Source organism: Anastrepha obliqua, chromosome 1, assembly GCF_027943255.1.
Source record: "Anastrepha obliqua isolate idAnaObli1 chromosome 1, idAnaObli1_1.0, whole genome shotgun sequence".
Taxonomy (NCBI): Eukaryota; Metazoa; Arthropoda; class Insecta; order Diptera; family Tephritidae; genus Anastrepha; species Anastrepha obliqua.
The window spans coordinates 84,663,889-84,683,066 of record NC_072892.1 but is presented as its reverse complement, the minus strand read 5'-3'; the positions used below and the strand labels follow the sequence as shown (position 1 = coordinate 84,683,066).

The following is a 19,178-nucleotide window of genomic DNA, read 5'->3' as shown; positions in this document are numbered from 1 at the left end:
CCACGTCCATAGCATATACATGTGTTTGTGTATGTATGCATGGTTTAGTTCGAATTGGCCGATAAATGATTTAATCAAAAATATATACATACGTATGTGTGTTTGTATATATTACAAAAGATGTTAAAGGCCTAATATTCGTTTAAATGCCGACATAAAAGAAAAGATGTTTACGAAAAAATAAAAATATTTGCTTTGGAATAAAGTAACATAATATAAATATTTCGGAATTATCACTGAACAAAGAAATATCGAAGTAGTAGCAAGTAAATAATAATTTAAACTGCACTACAAATAAGTCAAGGCGCCAATGTCTGGGGAAATATTTTGAAATGCGAAAATTTAGCTATTACTATACATATATCACAAAATCCATTTAACAGCAGACGATATGGTTGTATTAAGTAACCGATTTATAAGAGTGTACGGGTATCAAACATACTTTCGCCACTTAACACTTTAGTACTCGATTTTCTGCTTCAGTGGTTGTTAGTTAATAATTAATTTGTTACACAAACAACATCTACAATGTTACTACTGCCTTGTTTCATTTTCTTTGCCAGATAACTCCATTTCCAAATGCTCAGCGTCGTAGATAACGATCAGCTTATTGTTGAGGCCCTCAAACACCTGCGCGACACGTTGCTGCAGATTGTAGAAGTAGAGCTTCTGATTGCGCGCTTCGAAGTCATTAATTAGCTGTGAGACCACTTTGGCGGCGGTGAAGTCCGCACCATATATATAGGTGCAATCAATGACCACGGGTAGCGTCGATTTGCGACCTTGTTTGTTAATCACATTTCGCATAAACTCGACCGATGGGAAGATCAGACAGCGATCGGGAGTGAGCATGAGATATTTGATGTCATTCGAAGTCTGAAATGAGAAATGTCACAAATTAGATGATTTTCGAAGAAAACAACATTTTTTTTTTAATTTACTTACTGTTGCAATTTCAATGCGCAGTTTTGGACGCGCCGCACTATATAGAATAAAGAGGATATTGATGGCAATGCCAACGAGTATGCCGATCTGTAGGGGCAACAATAGGCATGCCACAAAGGCGCTGAGACCGGGAATGAGATCAGTTTCTATGGGGATAAAATGTAAGTTGTTTGGTGAGCAAAATATTATTCAATAGCAAAATTGACTACTCACTTTTACTTCTCCACATCGGTTTGATGACGCGGTATTGCACCATGAAGATGACTGCTGCCAAAATTATAGCGGCCAGTGCGGATTTTGGAATATATTGGAAAGCAGGTGTTAGCCAGAGCAAAGAAAATATGACAATGATACCAGTGTAAAGATTCGATAGCTGTGTTCTAACTCCACTAGCATTCAATACTGCGCCACGCGCGATCGGTCCATTGCCACGGAAGCCTTGCGCAAAGGAATTGCCTATGTTGCAAAGACCAATGGCAATAAGTTCTTGATTCGCATCAACGGGTTTACCATCAGCTGTTGAATATAAAATAAATCCGTTAATATTATTGCTCTCTTTGAGGCTGTGCCACTTTTCAACTCACCAAATGCTTGCACCAAGGCGGTATTCTCCAACAATGAAATCAACGGCACTACTATGAGACCCGCACCCAAGCTGCTCACCATCTGTATGAAATTTTCGTGCTTCTCAATAACTTCGCCGCTGGTTGTGTCGGTGTAGGTGGTCATAGAGAATGGTGGTACTTTGAATTCTGGCAAACCTTTTGGCACATAACCGACCATTTTGAAAATATCTTTGCCTGAGCTACGCAACGTGTAACCCAAAATAGTAACCAATATCACAAGTACAGCGTTACGTGATGTACCAATCAACCAAATAGCCTTCTCAATCACGCTTTGCCAACACTTTTTGCCTTCCTTAGGACCGATTTTCACCATAGTCATAGAACGCATGGCCAACAGCAGAAAGACGCAACCAACGCCCAAAGCCGTATCATTCCAGCTAATGTTTTGAATATCGTTTACTATTGAAATCCACATTTCGACAAAGGTATCGCCATCTGTGCTCACAACCAGTATATCCTTGAGTTGCGAGGTGAAAATGATGAGCGACACAGCGCTAGTGAAACCCGCACTAACTGGGCCAGACACAAAGTCTATGAGGAAACCTAGCTGGAATATGCCCATGAGCACTTCAATGATGCCAGTGAGAAACGTAAGTAATATCGTTTTCTCCAAGCTACCCCTTGCAGTTTGAAATACGAGCAGTGCGGCAATGGCGGTAGGGCCGACAGGTACATCTTTGCTGGAGCCAAAAAGTACATAAATGAAGCAACCGAAGAAGCAGCCGTAGAGACCATACTGAAGAGAAAAAAGAAAAAATGCATTTGATTATGATTTTTGTAATTCGCGATTATTAAATATTAAGCTAAATAACTATAGAGCTAGGGCTTATTGACACATTTTGACCATTTATTTGATTCTTTTTTTAATTTTATTAAACTTATAATGAAAATATAGTCCATTCCCTTACGAAACGCGAATAAGTCCAAGTGCCAAATTTTTGGCAAAATTAAGAAAAAATCAAAAAAATTTCATCAAGATTTCATAATTTTTAATAAGTCTTTGGAAGGATGTGGAGTAACTGATTGAGTTTTGGTATAATAAAGTTACAAGTTTCAAATACCACAAAGCGCCAGGCTGTTTTTTTCTAGAGATCCGGTGCTTTTTCACCATACACAGAAAGATCTAAAGTTTTTGAAGTGAAAACTTCTTTAGAATCGTTGGGAGTGATTTGAGACTCGATTAAACAAAAAAGCGACATTCTTGGCTACTAAGCGTTATATGTTGATATACGTATATGTGTGTGGCTGCGTACTGCTGAGCCACGCTAGTATAGTGAGTATTGTGGTATATATACTACACTGCCTATTACTTGCTTTGGTGCTTAGTTCAAGCGTCATACGATGTACATATGTATGCTAGTACGTATGTGTGCGCGCCTGCGTATTACGGAGCCACGGTGAGCGAGAAGGCATTATGTATACCTATACTACACTATCTAATACTTGCTTAGACCAAGCGTCCTACGAATGTTTGTGTATATGTTAGTACGTCTGTGTAATATACGCGTTACGACGCTCATAATAGCAACCACGTGTGCTGTATTGCGTCCGTATTTTTATATTCGTAAATATTTTCATTTTTAAATATTTTCCGCAATTGCAGGCGGTGTTGCAATATACCACAATCAAAATGACGGTGCTCGTATTGTAACTCCACAGATATCTGAATGCACAGCAACTAGAATCACTGTCTGTTCAGCTCTCTAAAGTGGGAGAAATATGTGCATGCGAAACCAGATTGAGCAAGGGAAAAACAGTTTTAATTGTGGTAATTTATATTTCACCGAATCAATCAATAAATAGCATCACGGAATTCATTCACGAAAATTTTATAAAGTATACACCAGAAGTATCGCGGATACTTAGAAAAGATTACGATAAAGTTCCAATGATTTTAAGAGGCGATTTTAACGAAAATTTTGCATTGGACACAGCGGTTCCTTTAATTGACTTTCTCAATACAACATTCAATTTAAAAATGTGTAACAATCGCACTGAATCGACAACACGATCAAAAATAACAATTGACGCGGTATTTCAAAGATATGTTGACAACATCGAAACCAAAGCATTTGTATCATATTTTAGCTATCATAAGCCATTCGTATCATTTGTTAAAATTGAAAACATTGAGGATGAATAATAATAAAATGAAGAAAATAAAATATGAACTTTATAGCAATATTATAATGAACCTATAATTATCCCGCTCCTAATGCTGCTTTCGTCTCATTCTCTCTCAGTTTGTTTTACGGAAGGTTTCACTTCTATCGCGTCTAACCGTTAGACTGGTATTTATTTATTCTTAAGGGCAGAAATTATAATTTTTTATTTATTTACTTTCAAAAAGTCAATGAATATTTATTTGAAGTAAGCATCTTCCCGAAAGGTTGGGAGCTCTCCAGCGATCTCTAGAATTAGAGTTAGGCTTTTGGGGTGCGATGGACTGAGTATGGATATATTTGATACTCTTCAGTATCTCTTAATATTTGTCAATGAATGTTCAAATCAATTTTTCCGTCTTACCATCCATACTGTATTTATCTTGTCTCCCAATTTCTTTCACTGTAGTCTATTCGGGTGTAGTATAATGGTTTTGCTGACTGATTGCTTGGACTTGTCCGACCCTCCATAAATCTAATATAATCTAATCTAAAGTATACCAAGCACTATTGTATAAGTATTACATTCTCCAATTTCTTTGCTTTCAAAAGCGATTGCATTCTGGGTTCATACGAAACTCGGCTTTGTCTATAAAATAGTAGTTTTGGGTTATTATAACTCAGCATTCTTATTGTAGCGACTCTCAAACTCTCGATTTTTTGGTTTTGTTTTATTTGATGTACATATACACGTACGTATACAAAGTATTATTATAAGCATATACATTCAACTATTTGTCCTTGTTTCGTTACTAATGAAATATTTTTCAGTTTAAATTAAAAAAGTGTATTTAAAACCCATTGATTTATTAATATTATATAGTCGGAGAGCTTCTAAAACATTATTGATACATTTTGTTTAGAAACATTACAAGAAATAATTAATATCCAAATCCCGGAACTAGTCCCAAAATATCGGGATTGTAATAAAGAGAGAGAAATTCTGGGGTCGTAAAAATCAAAAAAATTAGCTCGCCTACTACGTTCGTCTAAAAATATAATATTCATATACATATGTACATATGTACGAGTATAAAGGTGCATACGTACATAAACACATCAATAAAATAAAATACAAGTGTTTTGTTCGAATTCTTAGACAGGATTGAGATCGATAGGCTTAAGTCAACAAGTGCATTTTGAACTCTTCTGAGCGCTGTAAAGGAGCATTCCAATTTTTAATACAGTTCAATAAATTGTTTTATACAAGTGTATGAGGTACTATGCTACAATATTATGAAATACACAACTGGTAAAAATCTCAATACCTCAATATTAATTTGCATTTTATGAATGACCGTTGAAAATTTTGCTTTCTTTTTAAATTTATTATAAATATATATTTTTTTCAACTTGAAACAATTAAATTCATACTTAGTCGATTGAGTTACTTAACAACAGCGAAAATAATAATTCATTACATCAAACTCGTATAAAAAAAAATTAGTGAGAGATGATGCGCGTATGCGAGTAGAATTTTACGTATTCGAATCAACGCAAACTCAAAACGAAAGAGTTGATGTAAACAAAGGAAATGAAAAGATAATTTGAATATTCTTTTGGTAACCAAATTCAACTAATTATATTTATATACAATCACAATACTTATTTTTGTGATTATTTGGATTGCAGGAAAAATAATATCACATAATGAGATTACCTTTCATGACATCCAGACGTTTATTTTTAGTTACTGACTCAGCAGGATTCAATAATGAACACTTTAAGGTGTGTTACTAACAGGTGAACAAACAAAAAGACACATAAAATATTTACATTGAGTTCAACTTAATTGCTGGAAATGTATTTTAATATTTATTTTGTTTTGTAATCCACTTGTATGACGTAAACTTTGTGAGGTATCAGATGGACTAAATTAATTTACCTTCCTCTAAATACACGAATGGATGGAAATTTATGCTTACTTTAACTTGTTACGCAGACCGAAAAAATTGGTCAATTTTTATTTGCGTAAATCTTTTCTTTAAGATATTTCAAATAAAAACAGAAATATTTATTTTGAGGAAGAGACTTTTGAAACGTAAGCGCTAAACAGGTATTTTATTGAAAAAAACTTTTTGCAAATCCTGGGGAATAATTCTTACATGCGTCAATACTTATGAATACCTTATATACTGGTATATACATACATATTTGTATATAGCTTATGAATGAGTATGAACGAAAATAAAAGGCTACATACATATTTGGTTAATTACTTGTATGGGTTAATTTCCGTTCCCTTTGAGACCAAACAGGAACATTATTGAATCAATTAACCCAATAAGGAAAAACACTCTGGTTTTCCATCTGATCTGAGGTGTTTACCAAACAAGAAATATTGTTTTAAATTATTATTATACAGTCAGCCCTGGAAGAACATCTCTTTGATGCACGCATCAGAAACTCGATAATGTGCTCGTACTTTTTTATATCTTTTGACACAACAACTTAAGTGATTTTGAAAGGCTTTGCTTTGAATAATAAATTCTAATATAACATAGAAAAATTTAGTATTTTATTGAAATTTTATTCAAATGGTGACTAAAGGTATGACTGTAACCACTGTTCTAACCGCAAAAAATGGGATGGCTGTAGAGGGCAGTCTCGCCGTATTTCAGGTATGGGGAATCGAACTACATCACTAGTATGTAAGTAATCTGTAAGCCTACATAACTTTTGAGAACATATCAAACTAGAATAAATAAGTCTTGGACACTTTTAAGTGGAAAATCAACCACAACAGTAGTGTTCGACGTGTAAAATTAGCCGACAACGGTTTAAGCTTCGACCTTGGAACATATTTCTATTATAGCTAACGACTTGAGGTTCCAGGTAGTTTCTTTCAACTATGGATTTCTATTGAGAAAATACCAGGTCCGGGTGCCCCATCGAAGGTTTTAAAAATAGCGTCCGCCTGAGGGTTAAGCAACGGTTTACTTATTATGTATAATTCATGTATTTAGTCATGTTCCTTATAGGCAACATTTAAAGAAAAAAAGTCTGAAAGCATGCAAAAAACTTAAAGCACTGGTGATATTCTTCATAACCGAAATACGGGGCAACAGTACACTCCGGTCTTGCCGTTGAAAAATTAAAAAAAAAAATTCATGATGTTATTGATTAAATATTTTGAGAAAAGCAAGCAATTTAGTGGCTAACAAAAGACGTGCCAAGTCGAAAAATTAAACAAAAAATAAGCAACTAATTCTTCCAAAAAAATTTGCTTGCTCATATTTGCTCATGACTTGGAAAGTTTGCCAAATCGATGGTTGAAAGCGAACTCTGAAATATTTGTTTCAGGGGTTCTTTTTGCGTTTAAATGTGTATTATGGCCTCAGATTTTTATGAAATTTTGCAATTTGTAAAAAGATGAAGTGAGATCATATGTGTGCATAAAAAATTCAAACTATCATAAATGAAGAGCGTTAAGTTTACTTATAGGTATGTATTAATATATACAAATTTAGATGTACAGGGTTTGATTGAAAAGTAATGAGCCTTCGCGCGCGGAGCGTCTGCCAAGCGATCAACCGAATCGGCTAGTGGGGGAAAATGATCGTTGGACCTTCCCTTTCCACTAGAAACCGATCCCAGTTCGCTGGCAACAGCGGTGCAGTCAACATAGCTCCGCGCGTGAAAGCTGTTTTAAAAGTGTGTTAGGATTTTGCAGTGGCGAAAATGCAGCGATCGTTGGAGCAACGTTACTCGATCAAATTTTGTGTAAAGCTAAACAAAACGAGTACCGAAACCATTGGGCTACTCAAGGAGGCTTACGGGGCACAAGTCGTTCAAGGAAGGCCGGGAGGACGTCGAAGACGAACAGCGTCCTAGAAGGCCTTCGACGACGCAAACGACCGCCTTCCTCTGCACCTCTGCATTGGCCAAGATGGGGGTTCCGGTGCTTCCCCACCCTCCCTACAGCCCAGACCTGTCCCCTCCGAACTTCTTCTTGTTCCCGCGCCTGAAAAGAAAGCTGAAGGGGAGGCGTTTCGACTCCATCGAGGCGATCCAAAAAACTGTGACAGCCGAAATGAACACGATTCCGGCGGATGAGTTTAAAAAATGTTTCCTGCAGTGGAAGGACCGCTATCAGCGGTGTATTGACGCTCAGGGCTCCTATTTTGAAGAATATTAGTTGCATAAGCCAAAAGGTTTAATAAAACTGCTTAAAAAAATAAGGCTCATTACCTTTTAATCAAACCCTGTATGTGCATCTAAATGTTATATTATTAGGTAAATCTAATGTAATATAACAAATGATTAGCTTTGAAGCTAAAAACTCCTTAATTTAGCTAATTAACTAGCTTATATTTATTTATACCACACAGCATTGATAAATTCGTGAAAATTTATTACCAGGACATTAACCATAAAGGAATCGAATATATAAAAATTTTCATGAGCAAATCTCTGATCGCTTGACTACTTTCCTAAAGGAAAAAGTCATGGATTTGCACCAGTTAACTGATGCAGAACTTATATCAGTTTCATAATAATTATTATTAATGGTGTATTATGCACTGTGACACCTGATGTTGTATATTGTACATGACCGCTTCTGATGAATTTGTGTACCTTTTCAGGCTTTTTGTCCAATATTACTAATGGATTTAGAGTCGCCATACCTAGGTGTACGAATCTTCGTCTTGCAAGAGCTGCACATTTGTAGATAATGTACTCTGGAATTTCATGATCTATCCGTAAAAAAAAATCGTTTATTTTGATAGAAAAGATGGAACGAGATGTAGACTTCCCAGATATGAGCCGTGCACAAGTTTCTTTCATATATAGGTAGCACGTAAAACCCCTCTACCGCCTAATCTATCCTAGAGCCCTTCCTAACATCCATGGATGGTTCAATAGGCTACAGTAATTAATTTTAGTTCGCTTTAGTCAATTCGTTTTATTTAAACCTTACTACGAATTTTAAAGCGCACACCAACCATCCTTTAAATACCGTCAAGAAAATTTAATAAACTTTAAAAGATACCCAAAATGTACTTAATTGTCGCATTAAAATTAGTTGTCATGGTAGAGTTTAACTGACAAATCAGCCCTAAATGGAGTATTCCAAATTACAAAAACTAACCAGAAGCATGCTAACAGGGACTTATTTCATTGGCCATTTCATGCAGTATTTTAACCAAGAAAAATACGCCAATTATATCTCTGCGATTATGAAGATAGACAAATTTATATTGAGAAAGAAAGGATTATTTTCATATTGACCCTAATTTACAGTGATTATTATACTGCGAGTAGCTATGGTTTCTACATTTCAATGTACCGACTCGTAACCTTAGACACTTTTCAAGAGTTTGTATGGGTATACGCAGTTCAAATTACTACAAAAATTCTCATTTAAGGAAAACATTTTTTGAATTAAATAATATTTCGCGTTTGGTTCCATCTCTACCAAAGGAAATAGTGCGTAGTTTATTTTTCTTTTATTTTATTTAGCTTGTAGCTAATATTGCTAGCAAGGAACTATTGCTCTCTTGAACGTAAAAATGTCTTCTACATTATATAGGCTAACTTTAGTAGGCAATCATCTAAGATTGTAATATTTATCACAGACTGCATAAAAAAAAAAGACAGTGATCATTGAACTCCTTAGATCAATGCACTATCCACTTAAGCATTGGTAAGGAACCGAACTATAGTTCATAACTCTTCTTTACTTTTTATATCACTGATGCTATCACATTTTAACATACAAACATTTCATTACACTCACCTGTAGGTCAAGACCTGTTATGCCTGCATAAGCCAATCCCTGAGGTATCACAGTTAAACCGACGGTTATACCAGCCACCAAATCACCGACAAAATCCTGTCGATCATATTTGGGTAACCACTCTAGTATTGGCAACCGTTTGTAGAGCGTTTTTTTGCGAAAAACATTCGAAGCAGTGCGATTTAGCCAATCACCAGTTGTATTACAACAGCCGCGTTTATTTTTGGGATCATCATCCTGGATTATACAATCACTGCTGCCTGAATATAGACCATTTGGTGGTATATCTACGGATACTTCCAAACCGTAATTGTCGTTGCCTTGACCACTGGGGTTCACCGTACTCAATCTGTCTGAAGTCATTTGTCGACTAGTGCGAATTTGGTGTGTTTATCAATTCACTAAGAATAATTTGTTTACACTGCAATTGAAGAGTTAAAAAGAAGAACAAACCACTTTATTTAGAATTACTTGAGTAGTATATTAACACGCGTGTCCTTATATTATTTAACCAAAGATACAGATTATAACAGCTTGTAAGTTATGATTTACGTACACTAAAATATGCAATACATCAAGTACGAGGAGGTATAATTTATTATCACTTAAGTAGGGACGCGTATGTTTTGCGAGGATTACCGGCGTTAAACGTGTGTCACTAACTCAACGTCGAGTGCGCGAATGCCACAATCTCAGGGCGTGTCAAGTGTAAAAACTACGGCGATCTTGCAGCGCTTTGAACGGTTGTATCAGTTCTGGAAAGAGCGGAAATCCCGTATACACGAACTTGACACTCGGAATGCAGCGAAAACAACAGCAGCAACAGCTGAAATTAGTTCACGTCTGTCTGCAACTGCCTGTAACTGCGTTTTTAATAGGTGGTTTTTGTAACCGAAATCGACTCGTAAGTTGGTTTAGTCGCACGATCATTGATCATTCACGTCTTAAAGCCGAACCCTTTATGGTCAATGGCGCGCGCACAGCTGAATGTGTGTGCATACAGTTCACCTGTTGAGTGAGGAGGCTTTATCGGCGAGCCGTAATTCGTTCGTACATTCGTTCGTACATTCGTTCGTACATTCGTTCATCAATACTGATGACGACCGCGGAGCACAAAACAGAAAGAAAAAAGCAGAACGTGCGCGTAGCAAGCACTTAACACTTGGAGGTAATTCACAAATGTACATATGTATATATGCATATATACATAATTACAACTTACGAAATTACACTACCAACAAATGAATATCAACAATCACCACAACCCAGTGGGCGGAATTAAAAAGTAATCAAAATTAATTAAATATAGATTGACATTAGCAGCGTACTTTGATTAGCTTTCAGAGGTTAGAATCTAAATGCGCTTTCCCGCGAAATTAAATAATTGCAGTTGTACTTAAAAAGTGCTTATGAAAATTGAACCATTTATGGTTCCCTGTCTAGAGGACATTTTTTACATCCACATTCGTTAAGTGATCGTGTGAACTCTCCCACCGATCGACACTTGATCAAACTTGAATCACGACATTGAAACGTAAGCAAGAAAAGCGTGCTGCACTTGTAAAGCCACTGCTATTGTCAGTCATTGTGGGAATTATGGGTGGCAACAGCAGCACGTGCCGCAATACCTTCAATCGCCTCAGCTACTGACTCAAACACAAAAACGAAAGCAAAAAAAAAAAGAATTAAGCTTACTATAACGCGATTTTAATAACAACTCTGGGAAGACAGCAAAAACATGTCACTTCAGGTCACTTCAGTTGGAATGTTTGCCATGTGATGTTGTAATTATGAAAATCACAACTGCAATTTCACATTCGCCCCAAACCCTCTGTACCGTAATGTAAGTGTTCGTGTGATCAAAAATTTACCAGACTTGCATAAAAGCTTGTGACGCATTTAATCAGCTCCGGTTGTTGTTGCTACCTGTTATTGTCATACTTATAAGAAGAAAATCAATTATGCACAATAAGACCTTGTTACGTAAAATCACTGATACCACATATTACAAAAAAAAAAGGTATCGCAATGCTGTTGCAGGTGTTTAAAAATAAGATGCGCCTGGCCGGAATTTAAGAAACTCGACGCTCGTTACAAAGCCCGCAAGTACGGCTTGTATTTAGAATGATTTCATTCAAAAGTTGTAATTGATTAAAAAGAAGAGTACAAATATACTTTGTGTAGTAAACAACAACTCAGGAGTCTCAGTATTTACAAACCAAGAATGCTGGCTTTATAATTAATTAATTTTAAATGACTCAGTTTCAATGCAGCCAGTCGGTCAATCCCACCACTTTTCGCAGTTTTGGATTTTTTATGTTGAAGTAGTAAATGCAGATAATTTTAGAGCACCTGAATTTAAAAGGAAAAAAAAAAACAACGGGAAGTCAATCAAACAAACCGCAGCAGTTTCTGTAATTTACCTTTTTGTCTTGACGTGAAAACTTGCTTCTCTTTTTCAACACTGTACCACGAAAAGAGGGAGTATTTGAGGGGGAATTTGACCGCAGGATCTTCACTCTTCCCTTACGTTCCCCTAAAGCTATACAAATTACGTAAAAAATCCGCTATGACTTAGTGACAGATATAGTAACTACAATTTCCACTTTATTCTTGCTTCTGTGTCTCTCAATCCCTTTGCCGAGTATATCCAGTAGAGAGTGTGCTATTATATACCTTTCGCTGAGCCTAGAGCGATCAAGATATTTTGCCCTCCATTCCTAGGTCCAATTCCATTGTACATAGAGCCCAATAATGATAGAATACTAGATTATGTCTTCCCAAGTACCGTGACGTCAGCACACAAAAAAAGCAAACAAAACGAAGAGGCAGAGCAAGCGAAGGGAAGTGGAAACTGTCAAACACAAGCACCTTTTTTCTTTTTATTTGTTTGCAACTGAGGCTTGGGCAATGTCAAATTGTAATAAATAAATTAATTGCTTGATTAAAGAGTTTGTTGATGGCTGTCCGTGAAGTGATTCATGCGAATCACGCTCGAGCTCAAATTAAATGGGTTATCTTGCCGGCAAAATTCTACCTACATTCTTGCCACAGCGTCATCAGCCGGGAAAGCAAAAATCCTGCATTTGGTGCTTTTATTATCACTCGTACGTTCGCAATTTAACCCGCCGCACTTATTTTTTATTATTTGTTTAATTTAAAAAAAGTTAAAAATCCCAATATTCGCAAAACCATTCACTTAATATTCATAAACAATTAACTTGTAAACAAAAAAATTTTTATTCTACTGACGTCACTGCATTGTCAAATTCGACAAGAACAAAGTAGCGGTGTCTACATGGAGCGTGAATGTCGTAAATCATGCGTAATTTCGCCTTTCCGTAAAAGTCGATGCGGTTATTGTGGCGGCAGCTGGTTTGTCTATGTCGGCATTTTGTATTCTAATAAGTGCTAATCTTTAAATGTTTAAAACCACAGGTTTGACAGATAAATTGGTTTTAAGTGTCAAGGCAAGACAGTTCCAGCATCTTTTGTGGCTCCTTCATAAGCTGAACTAGTTGAATCCGTCGGTGCCAATTTTGGATTGATTGCAAAATAATAGTAATATGTATGCTTGCATTCTAGTAAGAGTAAAGAGTAAATTGATCCCTTTCCATACCAGTCCATATGCGAAACGACATCCTGGAATGCGCCTGTAACCTGAAACCCGTGATGCAAATTCAGAACTCCCTCCGTTCTAAAGGATTGGTGTTGTACTGTTAAATTGGAAGCATTTCATAGCAGCTTGGCTGCCAGGATAATTGTCGAGCCAGCGAGAAAATTTCTTTTTGGTGGGCTGGCAGTCTTAGCAAAAGTTGTCTTGACTGAATTTCACTACCTTTGTTATTATTTAGCTTTGAGCCACCGTAGTCGAATCGATTTATACGTGACTACTAGTCGGTAGTGTGCGGCTTCGAAACCCATTACGGATACGAAACACCAAAATTATAGAAAATAATTTTTCTAAGGCCCCTCGGCAGGCAATGGTAAATCTCCGAGTGTATTTCTGATATGAAAAAGTTCCTCAGAAAAAACTCATCTGCCATATGCAGGCGGCTTAAAACTGTAGGTCCCTCTATTTATGGAAAAATATAGAAGAAGATTTAATAGAAGTATCTCTTATACTGTAGGGCTTACGTTACGAGGTATTTACAAGAGGAAAACTTCTAATCTAGAGAATCAACGTTACGGCAAATGTGCCCGTGGCCAATTCATTTTCATTTATATTTATTTAGATTCATATTATTATTCTTACTCTTATTAAATTCGTACTAATATTCACAGTTAGATTCATATGTTTAATTTCATGTATTTCAACTTTAGGAGTCTAAAAGTTTTTTAGACAAAAATAAAACTTTGGAAAAATTTAGATAAACATTCCTCAATTTTAAGCAACTTCTCGCATGTCTCAAAATGCTGAAAGCGCGAGCACCTTAGGGTCAAAAAGGCAGCCACTGAATTTATTTTAACCACTTCCTTGTTTTTCAGTACCATCTGGCTGTAATTAATAATTAGAGCCAAAGCAATTGTGAGTAACTCGAATGTTCTAATGGCACAAAGCTAATTAGCAAAACAAAAAAAGAAGTACTTATAAAAACAACCAATTAAGTAATACGAAATTAAGTACCTATAACGAAAATTACTTCGATTTCACAATCATGCAAGTCATTAGGCGTGTGTGTGCGCAAAAAGCGCAGCGCTGGTCAGAAAATGTATCGTCTGTGGCCTTTGTGCAAAATTTTAATGTTTGCCATGGACGTTTATTGCATACTGTACTTTGTCCCGAAGAAGAGCAAAGGAATTGTGGCATTTACGTCACGTGACAACGAAATTCAAAATTAATGGCTTTAAGAAGACGAAAATAAAAACTGTAAGGCTTATTTAACCGCCGACCAGGTTTTATTAATCCACTTCACGAATATTTTAATGCAGAAATTTCCGTTTCAGTGCGATCCAAATCTTGGTGCAACGAACTCTCTTTTATTTTGGATAAAATGCATATTCGAAAACAAGAAAAAATAAACAAACAAATTAGTGGCCAGTTTCTACTTATACTCGTACCTTTTACGGAGGCTTTCTCTTAAGAAATTCCACGAATTATATTAAAGATGCGCAAACGTGTAATTTTATTACTTGTTGTAAAAAATTGATTTAAGCCGAAGTAGACGTTTTTTGGAAAAGACGATAAAGCCGCATTGAAAAGTTGAAAGCAAACTTTGTGGGGAAGCACACACATCGATTGGAGTTATAAATTTGGCTAGTGAATCAGTGGTTGATGATTCAGTAGTTCAAGATTTGACCTCATTTGGCATTAATATGCAACTTTTAGAACTTTAGTGTGTGCGGCTTAAAAAATGATGTTGATTGCTTTCGAAATTCTTAATATTACAAGGTGGCGCAAAATCTCCTATCGAAAGATTTATAATTTTTGTAAATGGAGGATTTATAATTTCTGCAATCATATTTGACACTTATGAACTAGAAAGCTGAAGTACTTTATACAAACAGACAAGTAATGGAGTCCGTAAAGATCGAAATAAATATTTTTTTTATTTAGAAAAGTAAAGTAACGTTATTCAAAAACAAAATTGAATAATTATTTTTTTTTGTATTTCCATCCAGAAACATTTCTTTTGATCAATATTATATTACTGCATTTCTTAATGATAATTCTGTCGCATTGAAAAGTAACGAAGTGCAATCGAAGTACGGCAATTCGTACCTTAATATACGTACATACATATATATTACGTAAATTAACAAAATTTAAGATTTGTATGTATGCGCAGAAAAAAAGTCAGTGAAATGTTTTTTGTTAACTGATCATTGAAGATTACGAGTAATGACTATATTTGTCAAACGAAGCTTTCTTTCAGAAGCGCACTTTTAAATTATCGTTGATCGATAAAAGTTCTCTTTGATTAAAACCGACACAATTAACACAGTGCTCGGATTTAATAATTTTGTATTGAGCGAGGGTTTTGAAAGTTGTTCCCACTTAATTGAGGATTTTTAAATTCAATGACATCCCCCATTTTGTCAGATTTACTAAAGTTTTAGAGAAAACGGTATTTGAAAATTTTCTTACATTATACATTTTTAAATGAGAAAATTGTTTAAAACTACTATTCTACAAGGTGGCGCAAAATTAATCACCAATAAATTTTATTTAAAAAAAGTTTTTAGTGATGGAAATCTTTATTTTGTTCTTTATGCACTCCATTGCTTATTTTTTTTTTTTTGTATACTGCAACCGTCTAGTTCACAAGTGCCAAAGATGATATATGTACGTACGATGCCATTTGAAAAAATTATAAATCTTCCGGCTCATTAAGGGTCATTAATTTTGCGCCATCTTGTGTATAATGAAAATAATTATTTTCAATATATTTTAATATTTTTTTAGTTTTTATTTTAGTGGATTTTTAACAATTTAACTTGAATTTTAGCTTTTTTGTAAATAAATACCCCAGTTTTAAGGGGGGAAGCTGGTCTAGAGCGCAAAAAATGGGCATATTTTATGAATTTATTTTGACTCAACAAAGGAATCAATCGAAAATCTGTGGAATAGGTTTAATAATATAGCTTTCATGGTACAAATACAAAATTTTTCGTCTGAATTAATTTCAAAATGGCCGCTGTCCAGCAGTTCTCCTAAGGCGCCTTTTTTTCTAGTGGGTCCATTGCCGAAGACGTAAACTCCTTAATTTTTGTCCTGGATCAAAAAATAAAATTTTTTTAGTTTCTATATAACAACAGAAAGAGACGTACGTAGGATTTTTTCGATATTTTGTTTTTTCGCGAAATGGTGCACGTTTGAACAAAAAGTTACAATTTTCACTATAAAGAACGACATAAAATTGTTGATTAAAAAAAAACTATGTAATATAAATAAAAAATCCTACTACGTCTCCGGAGAAAGGTATTTCGAATGTATTGTCAAAATTTCGTAAGAATCGGTAAAGATTTGTTCGAGTTATGTCTTCGGCCAGTTTAAAAAAAGTGATTTCGAGAAAAACGCGTTTAAAGTTGTAAGTAGCGTTCGGGGCATACCTGCGAGGCACTGCCGTCGAATGAAAAATTTGGGCATTTAGACATTTTTGCTGGCATCCCTCACTTGGTGTATTATTTCTAAGACCCTAAAGCACCTTTTAAGACAAAAAAAAATTTTTCGATTTTTTCAAAATTCTAGACCAGCTTCCCCCCTTAAAGCTTTTCGGCTAAAATTTTGTAGGGGACTGTTTTTAATATAATCTCAGTCATTTCTAACAAGCATCAATATTGGATCACTTTAACATATAGCTCCCAGCGACACGATTGTTCAAACATGAGAATCTCAGCCGCCGCACATTTCTATTACCATTTTCTCGAAAATGGGAGTAAATCTGATAAAACAGAAGACATTATTGAATTTAGAAGACCCCGATTAAGTAAGGCCAGCTGTCCACACCTTTGTCCAAATTTTGAATTGCACCGTGCAATTAAAAATTTTTTACATTCAAAATAGTAAATTACTTAATTGGAATAAGTGGCTAATAGCGTTTTATTTTGTAAAAAAAAAAAAATTATTATTATTATTCAATTATTTTTTTGCATGAATTGTAGTATTAAATAATTATGTTATAAGCAGTGCTCGGAAATATTAATTTAAGAACGTTCATATTTATACATCTTTGAATTTATTCAACAACGTGAACATTCCACCATTTTCTGTGTCGTTTACGTTCACGAATACGACAAAGAAGTTTGAAGAAATTACACGAAGAAGTAAATGCAGTTTGTTGAAAAGTGAAAAAGTAGGTAAAAAATTGTGATTGTCGTGCATTCGCGAATGAAGAACTGGTGCTTTTGAGACAAGTTTGGCTCTTTTTGTTGGTTTCTTTAAAAATTTGGTTTTAGTTCCAGCTCTTTTAAAATCATCTTAAATTTGAAAGTTCACATTTAGTTTCAATAGTCTGGGCTTCATTTTAAACATTTTACAGTTTCAAGAAAATATTTAGACTTTTTCTTATTGTTCCGTTGGTAACGCAATTTACCACAAACGATTGTTATTGTCAAGTAAATTAACAGACTATTACAAAAGTTTCATTTCTAATTGCACTGCGACAACGTAATCTGAAAATGGAAAATTAAGCTGATTATATCATATTCAAGCACTCAATTGCTATTTCTTGCAAATATCTTAAAATGCGACCAAATCAAAGCAGCGATTTAAAGAGAAACACTGCTCAGCTAAACGATTCCGGCAACATTTTTATGAAGCCATTCAAATAAATTGCCGTAAATAATATTCCTATATTACTAAGTATGATCAACGAGTGAGTTACTGTCATAATAATAATGACTCTACCTCATCTGAAGAAAAGGAATTCCTTCCGCAAAAGTTTGATGCAGCACTTAAGTTCACTTATGCTCACTATGGCAACTCCATAAGATTTGACACATCCCTTATCTTTCTTCTATTAATTGGAGAGTTCTCCCCGCCTCCGAAAAGTGCAAGATTTAATGAAGAAATGCCGCCAAGATTTACCAGCAGAGTAGCACCCTATGTATAATGATGTGACAATTATAAACAACTTAATTTTATTTTATACATATTTTACTTATTTACATTTTAATTGTATTTTTTTTTGGGGTCTTTTGAAAAAAAAAAATAATAATAGCCCAAGAATAATTCTTGAAAGTCCCATGTCCAGTCGAAGAGAACCAGTCGACACACATTTATACATAAATAATTTAACTTTACGAAGTCTCCAGCGACTGTTGCAACAGCTACTTCTGATATTCATTGCCAGTAATTGATTGCATTACACACGAATATATGTAAGTATGTATGTATTATACTGATATTTTTCATTACTTACATAAGCACGCACTATGGCACATACACTTATTTGTTTATTTACTTAATTTTGATCCTACTTTCTGCGCATGCTCCTCTCCATATGATGCTCACGTGCCATGTCAGACGGTCGCAGAGACAAATAATGGCCAATAACAAAAGTTAAAACAGCCATCAAAAGAATGGGCACAAAAGTTGTGATATCATCAAAAACAAACAACAGTAAACAAACTATACGTAAATATCGAATACGGTCACGTGAAAGTCAAGTTTTTTATAGCCGGACACGCGTTAAACGATGAGGCAGCACCAAGCAAGGAAATCCATTCGTCCCGAATTGTGCCCTTATGGTAAATTTGTAAGCATGGGTAGTTGCACCAATAAACTGGTTTTATATCATCACGAAACTGTCTTTCAACTAGCGAGAAATGCATGGAGAGTGCAGTGGCTGTAGACTAAGGCATGATTTTGTTCGTTGTGTGTATAGGAGTCTACAACTGCAGTGAGTAGACGGCCAAAAGCATTTCCACTGCACCAAGTTGGAACAGTTCGATTTACTCGAGGATATGAACTTGCGTTGAGTGGCTTGTGCGAAATAAAAAATTATTTGCTCAACATACTCGCACTAGCTGGATGTGTGCAAACGAAAGAAAGGGCAGCGCTCAACTGCATAGTATATGTGTAAGCATGTATGAATGCATATTTGTATGTATTATATAAATTTACATTACAATGACTTAAATTTACGTACACGCTTCTTACGAACACATAAATACACAAAAAACGAATAAAATACAGAGAAAAAAATTGCAACAATGATACGAATGCAGGTACGGACACATGGGAAGTCTCATTACAAGCGC

At 35.2% G+C, this 19,178-nt stretch overlaps 1 protein-coding gene across 2 annotated transcripts in view; it reads right to left on the bottom strand.

Annotated features, from left to right (window-relative positions):
• Window positions 1–217: 217 nt before the first annotated feature.
• Window positions 218–19,178, bottom strand: part of LOC129235879 (sodium-independent sulfate anion transporter) — a 38,517-nt gene continuing 19,556 nt past the window's right edge. Inside the window, exons 1-6 of one of the 2 annotated variants that reach the window (XM_054869937.1) lie at window positions 10,030–10,166; window positions 9,474–9,894; window positions 1,530–2,307; window positions 1,159–1,461; window positions 946–1,091; window positions 218–876 (exon numbers count right to left, since the gene is read on the bottom strand). In XM_054869937.1, coding sequence (XP_054725912.1) covers window positions 535–876; window positions 946–1,091; window positions 1,159–1,461; window positions 1,530–2,307; window positions 9,474–9,836 — 1,932 coding nt within the window. In that variant the 5' untranslated portion in view covers window positions 9,837–9,894; window positions 10,030–10,166 and the 3' untranslated portion in view covers window positions 218–534. Of the gene's footprint in view, window positions 877–945; window positions 1,092–1,158; window positions 1,462–1,529; window positions 2,308–9,473; window positions 9,895–10,029; window positions 10,167–19,178 lie in introns of those variants that run through there. The other variant, XM_054869938.1, reaches the window with a different exon arrangement.